A 22,746-nucleotide genomic window follows, 5' to 3' on the forward strand; every position below is an offset into this window, starting at 1 on the left:
CTCGGCCGAGTTTTGATATAGGGACACAATAATAGGAGGAGGAGGCCGACCAGGATGAGCTGGGGAAATTAATTCGCCTTGGGAATTAATAAATTCTGAAGCGTGGTCGGACATTTGCTAGAGACGCTGTAGGCGTCACTTAGCAATCAGAACATGTGGTGGCTTTATAATCATAAAAAATAGATTTTCCTCCTTCCAAGAATCCCCTCTTTTTGATTCTGGTGACTTTCCTGCCAAAATAAGAGGTCACCAAAAAGGACAGAGAAATCTGGGAGATAAACTCTGCCTCAGTCAGTCTAACACTCCATGACAAGGGAGACGATTTGGGGAGGTTAGGGTGCAAAATTCTTCACGTTTCATGGAGAGTTGCTTGTCCATTTTTCTTTTTTTTTAAAAAATGATCTTGCACTATGCTTCTTGGGGTAGCACAGTAACCGTAGTGGAACATAGGAAGCTGCCATATACTGAGTCAGACCCTTGGTCCATCTAGCTCAGCATTGCCTGCACTGACTGGCAGCGGCTCTTGTGTTAGGCAGGAGTCTCTCCCAGCCCTACCTGGAGATGCCGCCAGGGATTGAACCTGGGACCTTCTGCAGGCAAAGCAGATGCTCTTCCACTGAGCCACACCCCCATCCCTTATGGGGCATACCTCACAGTGCTCACATGTAGTCTCCCATCCAAATGGAAACCAATGCAAACCCTGCTTAGCAAATGGGGCAATCGAGGCTTGCTCCTGCAGGCTCAGATTAATCTGCAATCGCGTGCAGGGTCTCTTGTTTCTGGGTCTTTTCTCAGACCTTTCAAGAATCGCTGTCTCTCGCCCTCTCTTCCTTTCCTGCCTTTGTTCTCCCTTGGGCATCCTGAGGTCCTCTGAGCATATGCAAAGAGCAGTTCTGTGATACAGGCAAAAACCCATGCCCTAGGGGGAATATCTGACGGCGCTCATGCGTAGCCTCTTTGCTAAGCGGTGTCTGCCCTGGTGTGCATTTGGATGGGGGCCTGCATGTGTGAGCACTGGAAGATATTTCCCTTATGGCAGGATGGAGCCACTCTGGGGAGAGCATCTGAGGTCCCAAGTTCCCTCCCTGGCAGCAGCGTCTCCAAGATAGGGCTGGGAGAGATTCCTGCCTGCAACCTGGGAGAAGCTGCTGCCAGTCTGTGAAGACAATGCTGAGCTAGATGGACCAAGGGCCTGACTCGGTGTATGGCAGCTCCCCATGTTCCGAAGGGTCTCCCCCGCCAACAGCCTTCTCCAGGGGCCCAGCCTGCCTCTCCGCCCCTCTGGCCAGCCCCTGCCCTTCTGTTTCCTCCTTGCTCTCTTTCTCCCCCTCCCTCCCATGATCCTCACACATGTGGGGTGTGACTAACTCCTGGCCCCAGGGCATCTTGATTGGAAATACACGGCACTGGAATTTGTTTAAGGGTTTTATCCATTGCACATGTGGCTAACCTTCGCCTCCAGAAGCGAGAGGAAGGTCGGCGGGTCACAGATCATGCTCCCCCCCCCAAAAAAGGAAGGAGGGGCCGAGGGCCAGGCTGCCACAGCCGTTTCTCATTTGGCCGCAGAGCGGAGCGCAGAAGGCGCAGGGGGCCAAGAAGTCACAACCGCCCGGGAGGGGAGGTCACCGCAGGACGGGCCCCCGGCCAGAGGGGAGGGACGCCCCCTCCCGAATCTCAGCGGGCCGCACATCCATCCCAGGCTTTGACAGCAACAGGTGGACCGTTTGGTTAAGAGCCTCCCGTGCTGGGCTGACCTCGGAAACTTGAAGGGGAGCTGACCCCAAAGCCCTCACCTCTTGCCCCTGGGGCGGGCTTCCCGCTGCCGGCCCCCTTAAGCGCCCCCCCCTTTCCGGAGTCATTCTCAGCGAAACTTAAGATGCTCCTTGGATTCGAGGCAGAGAGGAGGGCCGGCTCCATTGCTCCTGGGCACGGGGGTCCCCAGGTGCTGTTGACTACAACTCCCAGCATCCCCAGCGGCAGTGGCCTTTGGCAGGGGAGCAGGGGAGTTGTAGTCAACCACCTCCGAGCATCCCTGCTCAGTGCCTCCCAGAAGCCTGGTTCTCTGCTTTGGGCTCTTCATTTCACGAGCCCAGTCCGCAAGGGCACAGCAGAGGGTCCTCCGGCTGAGATCTGCACACGGGGACAGTTATTCGCACGTTACGCTGAACGCAGGTAAAGCCGTGCGCTTCCTGGCTGTACCTTCGGAACACTGGAAGCTGCCATATACGGAGTCAGACCCTTGGTCCATCTAGCTCAGTATTGTCTACCCAGACTGGCAGCGGCTTCTCCCAGGTTGCAGGCAGGAGACTCTCTCAGCCCTCTCTTGGAGATGCTGCCAGGGAGGGAACTTGGAACCTTTTGCTCTTCCCAGAGCGGTCTCATCCCCTCTGGTGCTCACATGTAGTCAGAGGCACACCTAGGCAATTTGGGAGCCTGGACCTAGAGGCCTTTGAGGGTCCCCCCCTGCAAATTAAGCATCATCATATGACCACCTGGGATTTGGGGCCCCCCCCGGGGCTGTGGAGACCCTGGACTTCAGCCCGGAAGCCTGGGGGTTAAGAGCACCTCTGCCGGTTGTCTCCCATTCAAATGCAAACCAGGGTGGACCCCACTTAGCAAAGGGCCCCATTCATGCTTGCAACCAGCCACCAGACCAGCTCTCCTTGCGTTTCAGGGGCCTGTACCCAGTCAACGCAGGCGCAGCCCTTCACACAACCCCATGCATGGGCGTATGGACAAGAGCGTGTGTGGGAACCGGGCGATTTGCTGCCCTCGGGAGATCAGGAAAGGGAGAATAACTGGGCAGGAAATGAAGGAAAGCAGGGGGGCTTCCCGCCCCAGACCCCCCACCCCCGCGAGGGCCACTTACTTTGGCTGTACTGTCCGTACTGGTAGCTGGCCACGGGGTCCACGCTGTAGCCGGTGGTGGTGTAGGTGGGCGGGCAGTAGGACTGGGAGGTGGAGAGGCTGTCGACGGACTTGATGGAGTCGCTCCTCTGGCTGCAGCTGGCCGAGATGGAGTTGGCCGTGTCCAGGCCGCCGTGGAGGGGGGAGATGGAGAAGTCGGCCTGGGGCTGCGGAGGGACCCCGCTGGGGTTGCTCAGGATGCTCATGACCTGCGGGAAAGGCAGAGGGAAGTTGACACGCCGCAGCGGCTGCAGGCGGGGACAGTTCTGTATACATCCCGGCCGGCACCTTGCCAAGCGGGGCCCGGCCGAGTCCAGCTTCCCAACAGAAGGAAGGGGTCTGTCTTCTCCTGTTTGCCTTCTGAATTTGACGTTAAGAGGCAAGACAGGAAGCGGCCACATACTGAGTCAGACCCTTGGTCCGTCCAGCTCAGTCTTGTCAGCACCAACTGGCAGCAGCTCTCCAAGGTTCCAGGCAGGAGTCTCTCCCAGACTTGCCTGGAGATGCTGCAGCCAGGGGCCTTCTGCAAACCACGCAGATGCTCTGCCACTGAGCTATGCCTCATCCCCTAAGGGGAATAGCTCACCGCGCTCATTTGTAGTCCCCATCCAAATGCAAACCAAGGCAAACCCTGCTTAGCAAAGGGGACAACACATGCTAGCTACTGCAAGACCAGCTCCCCTCCTCAGGTATACTGCCTTAGGGCATGGCAGGGGGGCGGGCTCCATCTACCTCTCATGGCTTGGGGCTACTGGGAGGCCCGTCTAAGAAGACTATGGCCCATCCAGACCAGTTTTCTGATTCCAACGCAGGACATCTAATGCTTCTGGGGACTTCACAAGCAGGTCCTGAAGTCAGTAGCCTTGTCCTCTTTGCCCTTGGTGTACTGGCATTCAGAGGTTAACTGCCTCTGAACATGGAGGCTCTATTAAGTTATAATGGCTAATTAGAAAGAAGAAGAAGACGACGCATTGTCATAAAGGATCAGAACCCTCGTCTGTCCATGGCAGCTTTCTGATTTCTCTAGAAAGCCCCAAAGGTTGGCAAGAGGATGACCGCGGGGATTCTACGGAGTCAGCCAGGTGTGGCTCTCACCATTTCGTTCTCCGACACTGACAGCCTTGGGGGGACCGTGGGCAAGTCCCTCGGCCTCCCCAGTGGCACTCCCAGGCCGGAGGACTTTGGAGCTCAGGACCCGCCGTCTGCCGCACTGGGCACAGTGCCAAGGAGCCGGCCGTCACCTTGGGAGGCCGGCGCAGAGCTCAAAAGACTCTTTGATTTGAGAGGGGGGCAGTGTGGAAACCCTGAAAATGCTGCATAATCTCATTGACCTCAATTAATGCACCAAAACTGAAAATATTTGGAGCCCGGCAAGAGATGGACAGAAGCTTTTATCCCTCGGTAACCTCCGAGTGGGAGATTCCGTTCTTTCGAACGACAGGCGTCCGCATGGGCAGAAATATTGCTCCCCCAGCTTCCCTGGGCTGTGGGACCCTGCAGGGCTGAGCCAACTAGCCAGGCTCCTGAACGCGGACCTTCTCTCTTCATTCATGAAACAGGCCTGGAGGATTATGAAGCTGGTCTGTCTAAGCCCAGACCACCTACTCTGACTGGCAGCAACTCTCCAAGGTCTTCCCACAGGAACGCCAGAAGCTGCCATAAACTGAGTCAGGCCCTTGGTCTATCGAGCACAAGTATTGTCTACCCAGACTGGCAGCGGCTTCTCCAAGGCTGCAGGCAGGAGTCTCTCTCCCAGCCCTACCTGGAGACGCTACCAGGGAGGGAACTTGGGACCTTCTGCATGAAAAACTGATGCTCTTCCATTGAGCTCAGGACCCATCTGCCAAAGATTACAGCGCTCACATATAGTCACCCATCCAAATGCAAACCAGGCTGGACCCTCCTTAGCAAAGAGGGCAATTCGTGCTTGCTGCTATAAGACAGGCCGTCCTTTTCTGGACAGACCCTCGTGAGGCCTAGACCGCCCACTTAAATTCCGGCAACATCCCTCTGCACAGTTTTCAACTTGGAGAGCCAAACTCTGGAGGGAAGGATTATCTTCCATCGCCAACCCCCCCCCCTTTTTTTTGACCTTGCTTTGCCATAATTTATTACTTCTGGGAGCATTACCATTGCTAACGAAAAATCAATAGCCTCTCCGCATCTGAAAGGGGTGGTTAAAAAAAAAAAAATTAATCGGGAAGGAAATCTGTCATCTTGTCAATCACAACCATTGACAGCCTGCTCAGCTTCTTATCTCTTCAAATTCGCCTCTTTAAGCCTCCAATCACATAAAGGTAGGAAGTTAACTTTGCTGTTCTGGGAGGCTTCAGAGGCCGAACACATGGCAGGAGATGCCATGAAACCCTCTTAGGAACATAGGAAGCTGCCATATACTGAGTCAGACCCTTGGTCCACCTAGCTCAATATTGCCAACACAGACTGGCAGCGGCTTCCCCAAGGGTACAGGCAGGAGTCTCTCCCAGCCCTATCCTGGGGATGCTGCCAGAGAGGGAACCTGGGACCTTCTGCATGCAAGCAGGCAGGGGCTCCTCCCAGGGCAGCCCCATCCCTTTCGGGGAATATCCTATGGGGCTCACATGCAGTCTCCCATCCAAATGCAAATCAGGGTGGGCCCTGCTTAGCAAAAGGGACAATTCTTGCTTGCTGCCACAAGACCTGCTTTCCTCTTACCGACTCTTACTGCACATCTGCCTTTGTGTCAAAAAAGGACACAAGATATGAAACCAACAGCAAATGTTTGTATACAAAGCCCAGTTGTTGGGGTTGTTTTTTGGGGTTTTTTTTGGGGATACGTACTAGCATGTCTTCTGTATCATGGAAGCCTGCGTTTGCAACCTGTACAAATGACGAAAGGTGAAGTTCATTTACACAATCAACAATGACTCACCAAAGTCTTCAAAGTGGTGCAAAGTCGATCTAGCTCAGTATTGTCAACACTGACCAGTGGCATCTCCTGCTAGAAAGATTCCTGGCTGAAACCTTGGCAAACCGCTGCCTGTCCGAGCAGGCGATACTGAGCTAGATGGGCCAAAGGTCTGGCTCAGTAAAAGGCAGCTTCAATTGCTTCTAAACAAAAATTGGGTTGCATAGTTCCAAACTTAATCTACACATTTAAAAAAAAAAGAAAAAGAAAAACTTTCAAAATGTAAGCTCAGCGCCAATTGTGAAGTAGAGAAAACATGTCTCTCTAAGGGCCACTTAGTGTGAGCTTTGCAAGACAGGTTTCAAACACAAGATCCCAGACCGGCAGCTTGCTCTCTTAGCCAAAATCACCATCTTGCAGGTGCCAGTCAGGTTTGGGTTTTTGTTTTGGTCGGGGGCATGAGAAATAGGAACCAGACCAAATTAGGAACGTAGGAACATAGGAAGCTGCCATATACTGAGTCAGACCCTTGGTCCATCTAGTTCAGTATTGTCTGCACAGACAGGCAGCGGCTTCTCCAAGATTGCAGGCAGGAATCTCTCTCAGCCCTACCTTGGAGATGCTGCCAGGGAGGGAACTGGGAACCTAGAGGCTCTTCCCAGAGCGGCTCCATCCCTTGAGGGGAAGATCTTCCAGTGCTCACATATCCAGTCTCCCCTTCAGATGCAACCAGGATGGACCCTGCTTAGCTAAGGGGACCGGTCACGCTTTCTCCCACCAGACCAGCTCTCCTCTTTTCTACAGACCTAAGATGATTGCCTTCAATGAGAGAGTAGACCCCCCCCACCCCGTCTCTCTGGGGACCGTCTGTCCCCTCCACGGCTTCTACAGACACCCCCCCCTCTGGGATTTCATCACACTCTCCCATATTTCATTCTTTCTTTCTTTCCTTTTTTTTAAGGGGAGGGTTTTTGGGGAAGAAGAAAAAAGTAATTAATTCTCTCTATTTCTGAGCTTGCCCTCAGGGCCTGTGGCCGCGGAAGCTCAAGCCGAGAAATGTGCGCCCTTTACGATAAACGGAGGCGGCTTTGGAGAGCAAAGCACAATTAAGGCGGCCCCAGCGCTGCCATCGATAGCTTTATTTCAGGCTGGGGGGTTGCGGACATGTGGGGAGGGGAAAGCCCCCACGTCTGGAGGGCAGGTGAGTCCGGGAATGAGAGGGTCACAGACACGGGGCCCGCGCAGAGGAGGTGGGCATATGGACCGGAGGGTGGGAGGCTCCGGATGGCAACCACTCCATTCAGGTGCTATCCCATCCGGCAGCTGAGTGCTGCTGAAGGCTCCACCTGAAATCTTTTTGGGTCGGAGACACCAGAGACGGGACCTGGGACCCCCAGGTCATGCATGCCTTACTGAGCTCTGGGCCCTCCTTCTGTAATGTGTCCTGCTAGCTTCCTGACAGCAATTCTCAGGCACTGGCTGGCAGCAGCTCTTCAGGGTCTTGGACACCGCTACTCTGACTGGCAGCAGCTCCCCAGGATCAGAAGCAGTGCTACTCTGACTGGCGGCAGCTCTCCAAGGTCTCAGGGACAGAGAGATCTCTCTCAGCCCTCCAACCTGAGATCCTTCTCAGACACCAGGGATTGAGACTGGCTCTGTCATCCCCTTGAAGTGGCCAGCTCCACATTTGTTCGCCTCCACATCACCAGCTGTTCATCTCAGCTTGAGGCTCATGAGGATTCAGAATGGCGTACATTCATGGGGATGAAGATAGTGAAACCCGTTTAGAATCTGGCCTGGTCGACACACACAGCGAAACAAAGTGGTAGAGTCCACGCTGAGCAGACTGTACCACATCCAGATGTAGGGCTGGAGTGCCATTTCTCAATTATCCCCCTCTTTTAAAAACAACAACAAACCTTGCCCACAGATGAATAGAAAACATACACCTAAGGTATCAAGGAGAAAGCTTCTTTTCCAGGCCTCTCCTTGCTTCCGGGTCAAAAACTCCAGAGTCTGGAAGAAGGTACAATTCCGCCCGACTCTGCGAGACAAGAGCAAAATCCTCCATCCTCTTAACGGCGGCACGAAACCCCTCACCTCCATTCCGCCGGTGCGCCGTATCTCAATATTTGCCAAGCTTCTTGGGAATTAAATTGGAAACGTGGCTGCTTAGGGTGGAGAAGAAGTCCGACGGGTCATTTCTGCCTTGAGCCTCCTTCAAACTTACCCTCCTCTTCTTGGAATCCCTTGACGAGGAACGGATCTCACTATCATTAAAAGGGATTCGCCATTCTCGGTCGCCAGTACATTCCCTAATCCCCAGAGACTATTCAGGGGACGCTTCGCTCGTACCCAACCTAATATTTTCCATCTCGGCGCTGAGATCCCTAAACCTCGCCTGATCCCACTCTCAGCGATAACGCAAATTCCTATCTCCCCTTCCTTCATGTTAATACCCTCGGCATAATCACAGAGCGGTTCTCCCGATGATGGGGATTGCTAACAGAGTCTACTTTAAATATATATATTTGAGAGTAGAAAAGAGAGGCCTTTCCCTCAACTTGAGTTCCATTGAAAAGTTGGCACAGGGGGCCGACTTTAGAAAGAACTTGAGTTGTGTGTGTGTGTGTGTGTGTGTGTAGAAACGCAGGGGAAGTCAGAGGAGTAACTTGTAAACGTAAATACGAATTGTCTCCTTTGCTAAGCAAGGTCCACCATGATTTGCATTTGGATGGGTGATATGTGTGAGCACTGTAAGATATTCTCCTTAGGGGATAATTCAGTGTCAGAAGCATCTGCTTGGCGTGCAGAAGGCCCCAGGTTCAATCCCTGGTGGCATCGCCAGGTAGGGCTGGGAGAGACTCCGGCCTGAAGCCTTGGAAAAGTTGCTGCCAGTCAGAGTAGGAGGCACTGAGCTAGGTGGACCATGGGTCTGCCTTGGTTGAAGGCAGCTTCCTGGGTTCCTATGAAGTTTCGACCTCATGTTTATTCATTTATTTTGAGAAGTTATTCTCTCGGATTGGGCAGAGAGAAATTTCTCACTTTCGTAGAACTACTAGAACGTGGCGCCGTCCAACCAAGCAGAGTGGTGGGCAGTTCAGGGCTGGCAGGCAGTCCTTTCCACAGTGCCCATTAACAAGTGGAACTCACTACCACAAGATGTGGTGGTGGCTTGAAAAAGGAGGAGGAGGAGACAAATTCACAGGCAGGCCTATCGACGGCGATTAGTTTGACATTTGGGATGGATCTGAATTTCCCCCAGCAGCCCCGTGCCAGCACAAATCAGGACAGCCACTCTGAAGTGCCCCCTCCCCACCTCCCCTCTATCCCCCCCCGTCTCCATTTCTCCGCTAAGCTGATCTGTCCTCTCTCCCTATCGCAACCCCCCGCGGACACCAGTAATGGAGTCAGGGTGCTGCTTCATTGCTTCCAAACAAGATTTCGCGAGATCCTTTGAGCCTCTCCCCACATCTTCTTCTCCGCGCCTTTCTTTCCCTTTCCCAGGATGGCAAAGCGAAGTATCTACAAATGCGAAAGAGACCTGGACTACAAAGTGTTCTGCCGAGTGGCATATCCCAGCCTCAGGCAAGGCTGCCTGCTTCACTGATAGTCTTCTGTCTCTGCTGTGGGAGCCTATCCACCCCACCTCCTTCTGATCAAGCTGGCATTGCAATCAGTTAACGTCCAGCTTAACGACAGTGTAAGATACACCAGTTAAGTCAAGCCAACGCCTGAGGGGTCCTCCATCGGGGGGAAAAATTGAGAGAGGGTCTCAGGGAGATGAAATAAGCCCGATAAAGTTCATTCAGTGCCATGCCAGCCCGCCAGATTCCAAATCAAACGTTTAATAACTCCACTTGGAAAGCAAATGAAAGAAACGGGAAGGTTTAGAGCCAATTCCCCACCACTGGCTCACGCGCTCTGCCTGCCGTTTGGTGCATTATTTTTTTTTTCCTAAATGGGCATCTTTCTCTCACTCTCTTGAGCTCAAACGGGTTCGTGGACAACACTTTGCGTCCATTTCTGGCGTGACCGGAGGACTCCGATGCGTGACTGAACATGAAGCGACGGTACGAGCAGTGGGACACCCTCTCGCCAAAGCAAATAGGAACCCCATGCACTTGGGTGTCTTTGAGTCAAGCTGATGTTCAGAAAAATAGCCGTGTTTGTGTGCAGCAGCAGGAAGAGAGTTTAACTCATTCCGAACCCTTGTTCAAAGCCCAGAGAAAATGCCATTAAATCCGGTCATCACTGCCACGTGCTTTTTGGGGGTGACCATTACATCATCTCAGGGCTTGATCAGTGGTGGCCCCCACCGGTTGCCTGAGCTGCCACAGTTAAGGGGGTTTTCTCAGCCCCCTTAGGATCCTACCATCTCATTGAGCTGTGCGTCATAGACAAGGCACCATTTGCAAAGGACAGAGGCTCAGGGTGTTCCTCTGCTTATGCTAGCGATCAGCACCATGGAGAGCTCCTAATGCATGGAAACACAGGAAGGGAATGCCCAGAGGTAGGAGGAAAGTTCGGGGCGAAATGATGGAGGAAGAATGATGGACCTCCCCCTGACCTGTGCTGCAAATCACTGGAACCTGAACAGATGACCCCACATGGACCACCCCAATGGCAAAAGCAATCTTTGCTTCTGTGCGCTTGGAGAGCCAAAGTGTTCAAAGATTTGGGCTCCACTTCCAGGAGGAAAATGGCCAGAGTTCCTTCAGGGACAGTTCAGTTATTCTGTTATCGGCACGATGCCATTGTCCAAAAAGCTGCATTTGGTTTTTGGTGGGGGAAGAAGACCGAGGCTGAAGCCAAGGAGCAGTAGCTACCACGGAATGCAATAGTCACTTTACAAGATGTCCAATTTCACTCTCTATGCCAGCAATCTTTAAACAAAGTATCAGGAGAAAAAAGTTCTAGACGTACATCAAAGGCTCATGTGAGCCCCCAATACGGCCTGCTAAACCGGGGAAAGAGGCACCTTTTTAATGTGGTGATTCTCTTTATTGAGCAAGGGGAGAGCAACTGGCCCTATCCATCCCCAGCACAATACCCCTCCAGTGACTGTTGCTGGTGCCTATCTTATATTTCTTTTTAGACTGTGAGCCCTTTGGGGTCAGGGAGCCGTCTTATTAATTAATTAATTCTTTCTCTCTGTAAACCGCTTTGGAAACTTTTGTGGGAAAGCCCTATATAAATGTTTGCTGTTGTTGTTATGGTTCCTCCATAGAAGAGGCTTCCTGCTGCATCTCTGGTTGAGTTTCTGCCCTGGCCCTGCCTCCTTCTTTTCAGCCTCTACTGGGACTGCTAAATGTGGGCTTTCCCCTACTTTTTTGTGTGTGACTGGTCTATTCATTCATTTGAGTCATCACCCAATTGCCCACTCTGAAGAGGAGGTGGCACGTTTGTCTCTGTAAGAGTTGCTGCTGAAAGCTTGGTCTCTTTCCACACCAGAGATATATTCCAAAGAACGGCGATTCATGCAGAATGCCAAAAGGTGGATTCCTTTAAGGAGGGAAGGATGTTGCTTACTTATGCTTCCTGAGTCCCACGGTGTGGTCTAAGGACACATGAAGCTAAGCTGGGGTAAGCGACTGCCTAGGGACCCAACCCAAGTAGGTCAACTTGAGTTCAATGACAGAAGGAGAAAAATATAGTGTGGGATATATTCGAGTGTGGGACTAGGAGTAGAGAGACTCGGGTTCAAATCCCCACGCAGCCATGAAGCTCCTTGCATGATCACCTCTCAACCTAGCCTACCTCAAAGGGCTATTGTGAAGATGACACTGCCACCAAGCAAATCTTGACATATTAACAGCCACCAAAAACTCCGTTAAGATTTCAGTCTTGCTGTGACTGAACCCAGGAGTATCCGAGAAAGAATCCAGATAATTGGAGCAATCACATCAGGACCACGTCGCTGCCATGCTTTCAAACCAGCACACACCGTTTAGCATTTCTCCCTGAGAAGAACTCTGACAGTTGGAGATTATTTGCACTTTGGGAGAACTTCTCCATACCACTAGTGACTGAACCGGAGACCTTGCAACCCCATTCCCAGCAGCTGTGAGGAATCACACCCATGAAGTAGCATACAAATGAGACAAATATTTATATACTGCTTTTCAACAAAAGTTCCCAACGCGGTTTACATAGATATAAACAAACAAATAAAATGGCCATCAAACAGTCCCCAGGGGAAAAACTGAATATTGGTACTATCTAAGTGTCATTTGTTGTGGGGCAGGGAAAAAGAAATGTAGACCTTGCCTCAATTACTAGGGAAGTCCACACAATCTGGGTACAGCTGTTGAGCAGGATGAATAACCTCTCTGATCAAGGAGCACAGTGAAAATATCAAGTCAAAGAGCACAAAAATGGGACTACGACTAAATGTCAAGAAGACTAAACGAATGACAACGGGTACAGCAACCAGCCTCAGAATTGACAATGAAGACACTGAAGTGGTGGACACCTTCTGCCTTTTAGGATCGACTGTCAACAGTAAAGGATCCAGCAGTCAAGAAATACGCCGCAGACTAGCACTTGGTAGGGTTGCAATGAAGGCCTTGGAAAGGATATTGAGATGCTGTGATGTGTGTCTATACCTACAAAGATTAGAATACTTCAGACAATGGTTTTCCCCATGACACTCTATGGATGCGAAAGCTAGACTTTGAAGAAGCAAGATAGAAAAAGTATTGATGCTTTTGAATTTTGGTGCTGGAGAAGACTTTTGAGGACATCATGGGCAGCCAGGAAAGCAAACCACTGGATCCTAGAACAAATCAATCCAGAATTCTCACCCAAGGCACAAATGACCAGGCTCAAACTATCATACTTGGGACACATTAAGCAAAGACCCAGCTCCTTTGAGAAGTCCATCATGCTGGGGAAAGTGGAAGGCAAGAGAAGAAGAGGACGGCCAGCAGCCAAGTGGATGGACTCAATGAAGGCACCACTGAGAGACCTTCAAGGCCAAGCGGAAGACAGATCATCCTGGAGAGAATCTATCTACAGTATGTGGTCGCTCAGAGTTGACACTGACTGGACGGCCCTTAATCAATCAATCAAAATCCAGCTGTTACTTCCCACAAGATCCCTTCCTCCCGCTCCAACCTTGGCCTTAAATTACAAGACGCAAACAGGAGATGCTCAGTCTGGTCGTGTGAACCCATGCTTTTATCTCAAGGAACAGAAACTTGAGACTTGGCCCAAATTACCAGTTTTATCTTGAGACACAGAAATAGCTGACTATTGACTGGGTGGGAGAGTTACCGTTGGCTCCTCGAAAATGGGCCCGTGTGTGTGTGTGTGTGTGTGCGCGGTGGGAGAGGCCAACCCGAATCTTCCGCCATGCAGCTTGGCCTCCGCCTGAACGCCGCCGCGCTGCAGAGGCAGGAGCTGAAGGTTCTTGGGGCACCTGGAAGTTGGAGACGACCCGGCTGATGCCAAGATAAGGCCTGCGAAGGGGGGATTAGAACTACTTAGTGGAGGAGAAGGGAGACGAGAGCAGGCTGATGATTTGGGAGATATGACTATTTAAAGATAATGATTGCATAAATTTAATTAATGCTTTTTCATGCTGCAAATGGCCGTTTTGTAATTAATGTATCTAGTCTCGCTAAGCATGGGAGATCACATCTCCCCTCCCCCCGCCCCGCCCGCCTCCTTCTGTCCTCCGTCTTTCCAGTTAATGAAAGACAGAAAGCAGATGACAGAAACAATTTGTCACCGGGTTCGGGTGTCAGGCGCCTAATTGGGTGCAGTGGGTGAGCAGGAAGGGAAAGAGGATGCGGCCGGCGCAGGGAGGGGTCTTGTTCCTTCCCGATAGCTGAGGCTGCCGGGTGGGTGCGCGGCGCGACAGGCGGATAAAGTGTTCCTCATTAATTGGGGGAGATTAGGAGCTAGATTGGTTGTGGCAGCAACTGGGCAGTGACAAGGAGGACAGGGAAAGCTGATTAACACCCGCGCAAACAAGCTGCCAGATCTCACAAGATGTTAACTCTCGCCAGCGATGACAACACCCACGATTTGCTCCTGGTGGCGAGGGAAGTTCAGTCGCGCGCCCGACTGCCGCTGCTTCTCAAGGCCCGGCGGTGGAGGCCCGTGGCGGGGAGGACTTGAGTGTGGATCCTTGCTTTTCTAGGAAACGCACTGGGCAACCCCACCCCGCCGCTCTTTTTCGCTTGCTTGCCAGCCTACCTCGCAGGTTTGTTGTGAGGACAAAGAAGTGGGGAAGAGGAGAGCCGGTACAGGAAGGAGAGCTGTCCTTGTGGTAGCGGGCACAGGTTGTCCCCTTTGCTCAGCAGGGTCTGCCTGAGTTTGCATTTGGATGGGAGACGACATGAGGAAAACTCCTGTTTGAACTGCTGCCAGTCAGAGTAGACAAGGCTGAGCTAGACGGACCAAGGTCTGACTCGGCATAAGGCAGCTTCCCTATGTGAATCCTTTGAGGGATGGGTGGAGTATATCTAATAATAGATACATGTTCTCCAGGTCATCTCCCTGCAGAATACATGAAGCTGCCGTCTACTGAATCAGACCCTCAGCCCATTTAGCCCAAGATGGTCTACTCTGACTGGCAGTGGCCCTCTGAGGTGGCAGGCCAATGTTTTGCTGCCTCAGAGCCTTTGGCTGGGCTGAGAAACGCGACAGACCAACCCACAAACAAAGAGCCAAACATCCCTCTGCGTTCTTGACAGGGATGGTCATCATTCCCGTTTCTCTCAGCCTCCACTGGGCAGCAGGGAAGCTTACATTGGCTGATGATTCAGTGTTCCAGACACTCTCAACCCACAGACACAACAGGACCGGCAGCCCTCCTGGGAGAGTGTCGTGTCGTGCCTCTGTCTGAGTCCCTGCACTGGGCGAGCCTCCTCCCGTTCAACAGCGACAGCAGCAGAAACTCAGAAGCTAAGTTCCGTTTTGTTTCTAGATGCTGCATTTGGCTCCAAGGGGGTGGTGGGCCCTCCCTCCTTCATCCAGGCTGAGCGGGAAAGAGAGACTCAGCCCAAGACAAAGTGAGCTTCAGGGCTGAGTGGAGGCTGCACTTGGGTCTCCCCAATTCCTAGTCCAACGCTCTAACCACTGGGCCATTGTCTAATCCTGCAGGGGTCCCGTTCTTCCTCCACTGAGCTCAATGTGGCATCCATGGATACAGGTTGCCCTATTTGTCATCACAACAACCCTGTGAGGGAGGTTAGGCTGAGAGACAGTCACCCATGATCTCTCGACCACTCATCACAAGGTTGTTGCGAGGATAAAGTAAAGAAAAAGGAAAGATTGTGCTGTCGACTCCTGGAGTCCACAGAGCGCTGTGGTTGTCTTGGGTAGAATACAGGAGGGGTTGACCATTGCCTCCTCCCGCGCAGTATGAGATGATGCCTTCCAGCACCTTCCTATATGGCTGCTGCCCAATAGAGGGGTTTCCCATAATCTGGGAAACATACCATCGGGGAATCAAACCAGCAACCTCTGGCTCGCTAGGCAAGTTACTTCCCCACTACACCATTCGGTGGCTTGATGATAAACTTGGGGATCTAACCTCCGTCTGGATCCTCCGTCTGGGGATCCAACCTCCAACCTCTCCAGCCCAATGTCCAACCCAAGCCACTCAACCCCATTAACTATCCAAGGACGTGTGACCCTGACCTTCCCCAGAACCCCAGACTTGAGGCAGAATTTGAACCCAGATCTAAATCCAACCACATTCCATAACTATCTCAATCTCCACCTCTGGTGAAGAGCTGGTCTTGTGGTAGTGATCTGAAATTGTTACCTTTCCTGAGCAGGTTCTGCCTTGGTTTGCATTTGGATGGGCGACTACATGTGAGTGCTGTAAGATACTCCCCTTACTGGGTGGGGCCATATCTCAGTGGAAGAGCATCTGCATGGAGAAGGTCCCGGGTTCAATTCCTGGCAACATCTCCAGGTAGGGCTGGGAGAGACTCCTGCAGCCTGCAACCTTGGAGAAGCCGCTGCCAGTCAGTGTAGACAGCGCTGAGCTAGACGGACCGAGGGTCTGACTCAGTAGGAGGCTGTTTCTGATGTTTCTAGCTTTCCACTTGATAATCCACCGGCTTGCCACAGATCTTGGCTGCTACAGATTTATCACCGAAACAGCAGCAGATTACAGACAACATATTGGCGAGGCCTGGAAGAGCTTGTCCTGGTTGGTTTCTCCCACAAACAGGCCTCAAATGGGCAATTGCTATTTATTAGGAAACACACAATAACTGTCTCGTTAAATCAAAGCCCAAGTCGGGGCCGAGAGCCTTAATTCAAAGTGTCACCAGTTCGTTGGGCACGTGATTGAAAACCGTCTGGCTGGCGTGGAAGCCAGAGGCGGCGCTTGGGCCTGGCGAGAGGAACCCAAGCATTCCAGCCCTAGGTTTCTCCAGGGTTTGCCTCCTTCAATATGGAACTTAAATCTCGTCTGGTAAACGGAGGGCCGTGTTTTAAAGGCAGCCTCGAAAGCAAAGGTTAATGCCCGAGATTGCATTTCAATTGAAAACGCAGCAACCGGTAAATTCAGTTTGTGTCGAGTGGAAATGCTTGAGCTACTGTTGCGTTGAAGGTGGGGGGGGTTTCGAGCGGCAGGGGGAGGCAGGCGGGGACACACACACACACACACACACACACACACACACACACACACACATTTCTCCCAGCCTCTCCTCCTCTGACAGAATTAAATTTCAAAGTTTAATGAGTTGCAAAAAGCAGCCGCCTGGATGAGAGAGGACGGATGGCCAGGGCCGTGCCCAGAACCGTGTGCTGTACTTAGCCGAGTGTGTCTGTGTGTGGGGGGGGGGGGTGGGGAGAGAGAGAGAGAGAAGGCAAGGGGTGGGGGAGAAAACCATCAGAGTATAAAGCAAGTGAAAAATGTCAGAGTAAATTGCTCTTGACAGTGTTAATGTCTGCACCTCATAGCAATAATTACATGTAGATAAATAGTGAAATAGCTCTCAGCTGGAGCTTTCGGGCTGACTACAGATGCCTCTAACTGCCAGCTGGGGACCTTTTACAAGCCTGTGTGTGTGTGTGTGTGTTTGGTCTCTCCTCCCACCGACCCCTACGATTTCCGCTCTTTTCTGCCAAAGGCGAAGAGACACCACTTGGTCAGGAGGAGGCTTGAAACACACAACCGGCCTCACCTTCCAGCCTGAGGCTCTGCTCTTTTTTAGTCTAGAGCCCCCTACTGGTTCCCGGGTGCAAGTGCAAAGCGAACCCAATGGCTCTTGGGGTGAGTTTCTGCCCAGTTCTTCAGTCCCAGCCACGTGGTCATTTCTGTTTCGCCCTGGTGGGCGCTGAAAAGGCACTCTGCATGTGCTTGAAGGGAACTGCTCCTTCTGCACTCCTCCAGGAGTGCACCTCAGCATGAGGAACAAAATGGGGGTGATGTATGTGCTTAAATTAACATGTTTCATATTACGCTGTATTTGGCCTTTTGTTCCCATTTCCCATATAGTCCCTAGAGAGGCAACGTAGTGCAGTGGCTGAGGAGACCTGCATTCAAATCCCCATTCAGCCATGAAACTCATAGGAACATAGAGAGCTGCCATATACTGAGTCAGACCCTTGGTCCATCTAGCTCAGTATTGTCTTCACAGACTGGCAGCGGCTTCTCCAAGGTTGCAGGCAGGAGTCTCTCTCAGCCCTCTCTTAGAGATGCTGCCAGGGAGGGAAGCTGATGGGTGGTGGGTTCAAAGGAAATCCTTCCTCCACCTCAGGGCTGCTCAACTTCGGCCCTCCTGCAGATGTTGACCTACAACTCCCAAAATCCCTGGCTATTGGCCACTGTGGCTGGGGATTATGGGAGTTGTCCAAAAACAGCTAGGGGAAGGGGCTAAGTTGAGCAGGCCTGCTGCCCCCAAACCACAACTGGCTCTAGGGAACGGCCTTCCAGGCTCTGGCTACCTTGGTTGACTTTTAAGGGGAAAGCATATGACAAAGTTAGGAAGGATGTTAGGCTCAAGCAGTCTGGGAGGTGTGGCTACACTGTGTAAGTGTGTGGCTACTATATGTAGGAGGCGTGGCATACAAGGCTGACTACAAAGATGTCAGAGATGGACAAGCAGATCACTGGTATGCAGAGCAGATGATTTCCAGATAATCGAAGGCTATGAGCCAGGGTTAGACCCTCCACCATTTGCAGATCAAAAGAGAGAGGCACTGAGGAGGCACCACCCACTTTCGTATGAAGGATAACTATCCAAGCCCCCCAACTCAATGTTGACACATTGCTGCTGCTGCTGCTGCTGCTACTACTACTACTAAAGTAAAGGTAAAGTGTGCCGTCAAGTTGATTTCGACTCCTGGCCCCCACAGAGCCCTGTGGTTGTCTTGGGTAGGATACAGGAGGGGTTGACCATTGCCTCTTCCTGTGCAGTATGAGATGATGCCTTCCAGCATCTTCCTATAGCGCTGCTGCCCAATAATAGTACCAGCGGGGATTCAAACCGGCAACCCTGTGCTTGTTAGTCAAGCATTTCCCCACTACGCCACTTAAGGTGACCACTACTACTATTACTAATATTTATAGACCACTCTTCAACCAAAGTTCACAAAGCGGTTTACAAAGAGAAATAAATAATACATCCATGGCCCCCTGTCCTAAAATGGCTCACAATCTAAAAAGAAGCATAAGAGAGAGACCAGCAACAGCCACTGGAGGGATGTTGTGTTGGGGCTGGATAGGGCCAGTTGCTCTCCCCCTGCTAAATAGAAGAGAATCACCACTTTCAAAAGTGTGTCTGCTCAGTTTGCAGGGGTTCTAGACACAGAAGCACACTCAAGGCTCAAGACTCCTGCAGTCCTTGGAGACCGAATTTCTAGGGACTCTGGTGGGAGTGGGAGACACACACACACACACACACACACACACACACACACACACACGCCGTCCACATAGGGAAGATGATGTACCGGGGCAGGATCCAGAAAATAGGAACAGTCCCTGATAAATAAAACAGACAGTGGGAGCCTCTGACCCTTTACTTTGTGATGGTGGCAATTTTGAGGCCGGAAGCTTCTTTCTTTGGGCTCCTGGAATTCGCAAGCAACTGTTCCACCCTGCACAGAGCCGGAGAAGCAGGGGCGGGCGTGGGGGGGGGAACCATCCACACAACACAAAACACAGCTCCATTCTTTGGAAAACAAAACTATGTTCTTTGGAGCTTCCTGGTTGTCAAACACCTTTTTTGTTTAGCTCAACAACTAATCCACTTATCGGGGGATAAAGCTGCCGGCACATCACCAGGATGATAAAAACCAGACACATGCAGGAAAATTAGCCCCAAATTGCCTATGGCTCCTTCACATTTAAAGCAGGCACTTCTGAGGAGGGGGAAAGAGAGAGAGAGAGAATATAAATCACACAAACAAGACTCTTTTTAAAAAAGAAGACAAACTCGGTGTCCTCAGGAGAGATTCTGGCAGATAATAGGGTTAGACTTTTTCCCCAAGTCTGTCTTTCCCGACGTGAGCGAACTCAAATGCCGAAGCAGCAGAACGATGCGAGATGGTATCAGGGAGAGCGACAATGTTTGCATTGACAATGGAAACAGCTGGGCTGTATTTTAAATGAGTGTTTATGCATTTGCCCCTCTTGAAAATGAGATGCAGAAAGTTCCGCAGCCAGCCTGAGCAGTCACACCAGCTGCAATCTGTCTCCACCCTCCACAGGAGAAGAAAGATCCCCACGCCTTCTGGATTATTTAATAATAATAATAATAATAATAATAATAATAATAATAATTATTATTCAATTTCTATACCGCCCTTCCAAAAATGGCTCAGGGTGGTTTACACAGATTTACACAATAAATAAATGCAGGTGAACATCTGGAGACCTCCAGGTTGAGAACCACGGCTGCAAGATATTCCCCTCGCCTCAGGAGATGAGGCCTTAGCTCATGGGTGGTTCAGAGCACCTGCTTGCATGCAGAAGATCTTCCCGGCTTCACTCCCTGATAGCATCTTCATGTAGAGTGGGAGAAATTTCTGCCTGAAAGTTTGGAGAAACTGCTGCCCGTCAGTGTAGGCAATACTGAACTGGACGGACGGCGGGTCTGACTCAGTATGTTTGGAAATGACATACGGTGTGCAGGTGCCCAGTTAGCAGGGGTTAATCTCACAATGCCCTTGCTAGGAGAAGACATGTGTGCAAGAGGAAACCTGAAACACAATTGTTCTCTTTCTCACACCTTGTTTTAAGGTCTCTATCTACACCTGTTCCTTTGCCAGGCAAAAGAAATTGCCATGAAAGTTAAAGAGAAAGTGTGCCGTCAAGTCAATTTCAACTCCTGGAGTCCACAGAGCCCTGTGGTTGTCTTGGGTAGAATACAGGAGGGGTTGACCATGGCCATCTCCCGTGAAGGATGAGATGATGCCTCTCAGCATCTTCTTGTATCGCTGCTGCCCGATATAGGTACCAGCGGAGATTTGAACTGGCAACCTCTGGCTTGCTAATCAAGTCATTTCCCCACTGGGCCATTAGGTGGTGCCAAGAAATTTAGGACCAGCAAAAGGAGGTACTTTTTCACACAATGTATAATTAACCTCTGGAATTCTCTGCCACAAGATGTGGTGACAGTCGCCAGCCTGGATGCCTTTAAGAGGGGCTTAGAAAAATCCATGGAGAACAAGTCTGTCAATGGCTACTAGTCTGGTGGCTATAGGCCACCTCCAGCCTCAAAGGCAGGATGCCTCTCAATCCCAGTTGCAGGGGAGCAACAGCAGGGCAGAGGGCATGCCCCTTTCAACTCCTGCCTGTGGCTTCCAGCGGCATCTGGTGGGCCACTGTGGGAAACAGGATGCTGGACTAGATGGGCCTTGGGCCTGATCCGGCAGGGCTGGTCTTATGTTCTTATGAAGGCAAGGAATGCAATCTGGATTCACATTCTCATGGAAACAGGATCCCTGGGCAAGACTATTATTCAAAATATTTGTCTACCACTTTTCCACAACAGCAAGAGAAAACTCCCAAAGCGATTTGCGTAGCAAAAGGAAAGAGAAAATGATTCCCAAGAAGAGGAAGACGGACCTCCAGTGTGAAATGGCCAGGCTGTAAGAAATATTCTCACCTTAGAATGGAAGGATATACTATGTGTCCAAGGTCAGCCAGAGGACTATATAGCTAAGGAAGGATTTGAACTCAGCTCCCCCTCCGCCGCCCACTCCCAGTGTTATCCAATGTTCTGTCCAGGAGGACCCACCACACTGAAGGTGTCTCCCCATGCTAGGCTTTGCTGTAGCTTTGTCTGGACCCGGCTGGAAGGGACATTTCAGGGAGCTGAGAATTAATCAAGAGGCACACATCTGTCAGGCTGGTATCTGGAACTAAACGGAAACAGTCGCTGGTAAGGTGACCTTCCACCCTCTCCAGCCCGGTTTCCAGACAAGCCTGTGTCTCTCGCTGGTTCTTTGGCTGGCCATCTTTGGCTGGGCCATTGCTGGGGATGGGGGCAAAAGCCTTGCCGAGGCAGGGGGGGGTTGCAATCCAGCCCCAAAGTGGCCACGTCACCAATGGAGAGGTGGAAAGCTGAGCCTGGCTCGATGGGGCCGCCTCGCAGGGACGGTGTGAGGTGCAGAGAAGAGAGGTCCAGGCCTCCTCCGGCTGGTCAGCCCAAGAAAGGTCCCTCTGCAAAGTTATTCCTTCGATGCAACAGCCAGTCTGGCCTCGGATGTTCCCAGCCGCCCAGCAAGGCGGTCTTCCGCTCTCCCCACTCAAAGGCTGGGCGGAGGGCAGTCAACTGAGCTAAAGGGTTTCCCAGCTGGAGCAGCGGCTGCGTTTTAACCCGAGTATCGAGCGATCAATCAAGGGCCTCGAAATACACGGGCATGCCTCCAGCGCTTCAGCACACAGGCACCTTTTGGTGATACCGGAGAAGGGCGGGAGCTGACCGTTTAACAAAATCTACCTTGCTTTGTCAGAACAAAATCATTTTAAGGACAGGGACATGCCAGAACCAAAAGAGAGTCCACAATTCCAGATCCCTTTACCGTGCATCCCAACCAGTTAACATTTGACCCTGCAGAGAATCGATTTTTTTTTAAAAAAAACTGATGACGTGGCCAGTATCCCGTTTCCCACAGTGGCCCCACCAGATACCTTCAGGAAGCCCACAAGCGGAAGCTGAAGGCATGCCCCCTCTCTCACCCTTGCTCCCCTTCAGCGGGTGCTCAGTGGTAGACCACCTGTGCAAATGGAGGTTTCATTTAGCCACCACGACTAACAGCCATGGATGAGCCAGTCCTCTTCCACGAATTTGTCCACACCCCTTTTAAAAGCCACCTAAACCAGTAGCTGCCACCACATCTTGTGGCAGGGAGTTCCGCAGGGTGGGCGGCATGATGCAGAATGGCCTGCTCGTCGCCTGCTTTGACCTGATCATGCCATGAATGAGAGAATGCAGACCAAATAGTCTGATTAAGGCCTTTTATTTATTTATTTAAAGGTAGCACTGTTAATCCAGCTCAAGGCAAAGACTGTCATGAAGCAGTCCCTTATCAGCAAAGGAGATGGCCGGGGTAGCGGGGAATGCATACGGGACAATGCCACCCAGCCTTCCTGACCGGGTTGCTGAATTGCTCACTAGCTTTTGGGGCCAGAAGACCCTTAAGCGCAGACTTGGGTTATTGCGTTTAGCCACGCAGGTTTATTGTTAATTCAAGGGTCCTGAAAGGCACGGTTGAGAGTTCCATGCGCCAGTCGCACAGTGGCGGAAGGTTCCTCTGGTGCCTTGCTGCCCTACACTTGGATACCTCAACGAAGAACTCCCCTGTCCCAGAGCCTGGATCCACACACACACACACACATACACACACACACACACACACACACACACCCCGCAACGCCCCTCTGTCTGCCCTCCCCTTCTCTCCTACCACGTAGCCAAGGAAATCTCTCTTCTCCCCCGCCCCCCGGCTTCTGCCCCATTGCATTG

The 22,746-nt window shown here is 51.6% G+C and overlaps 1 protein-coding gene across 13 annotated transcripts in view; it reads right to left on the reverse strand.

Annotated features, from left to right (window-relative positions):
• The window catches only part of PAX7 (paired box 7), a 128,176-nt gene that overhangs the window by 6,846 nt on the left and 98,584 nt on the right, over nucleotides 1-22,746 (reverse strand). For 7 of the 13 annotated variants that reach the window (XM_053281485.1, XM_053281480.1, XM_053281478.1 and 4 more), the window contains 2 exons: nucleotides 5,728-5,766; nucleotides 2,870-3,116 (listed from right to left, as the gene is read on the reverse strand). In XM_053281485.1, coding sequence (XP_053137460.1) covers nucleotides 2,870-3,116; nucleotides 5,728-5,766 — 286 coding nt within the window. The remainder of the gene's footprint in view (nucleotides 1-2,869; nucleotides 3,117-5,727; nucleotides 5,767-22,746) is intronic. The other 6 variants (XM_053281489.1, XM_053281482.1, XM_053281481.1 and 3 more) reach the window with 1 other exon arrangement.

The sequence above is a fragment of the Hemicordylus capensis genome, chromosome 16 (assembly GCF_027244095.1).
Source record: "Hemicordylus capensis ecotype Gifberg chromosome 16, rHemCap1.1.pri, whole genome shotgun sequence".
In the NCBI taxonomy this organism is placed as follows: domain Eukaryota; kingdom Metazoa; phylum Chordata; class Lepidosauria; order Squamata; family Cordylidae; genus Hemicordylus; species Hemicordylus capensis.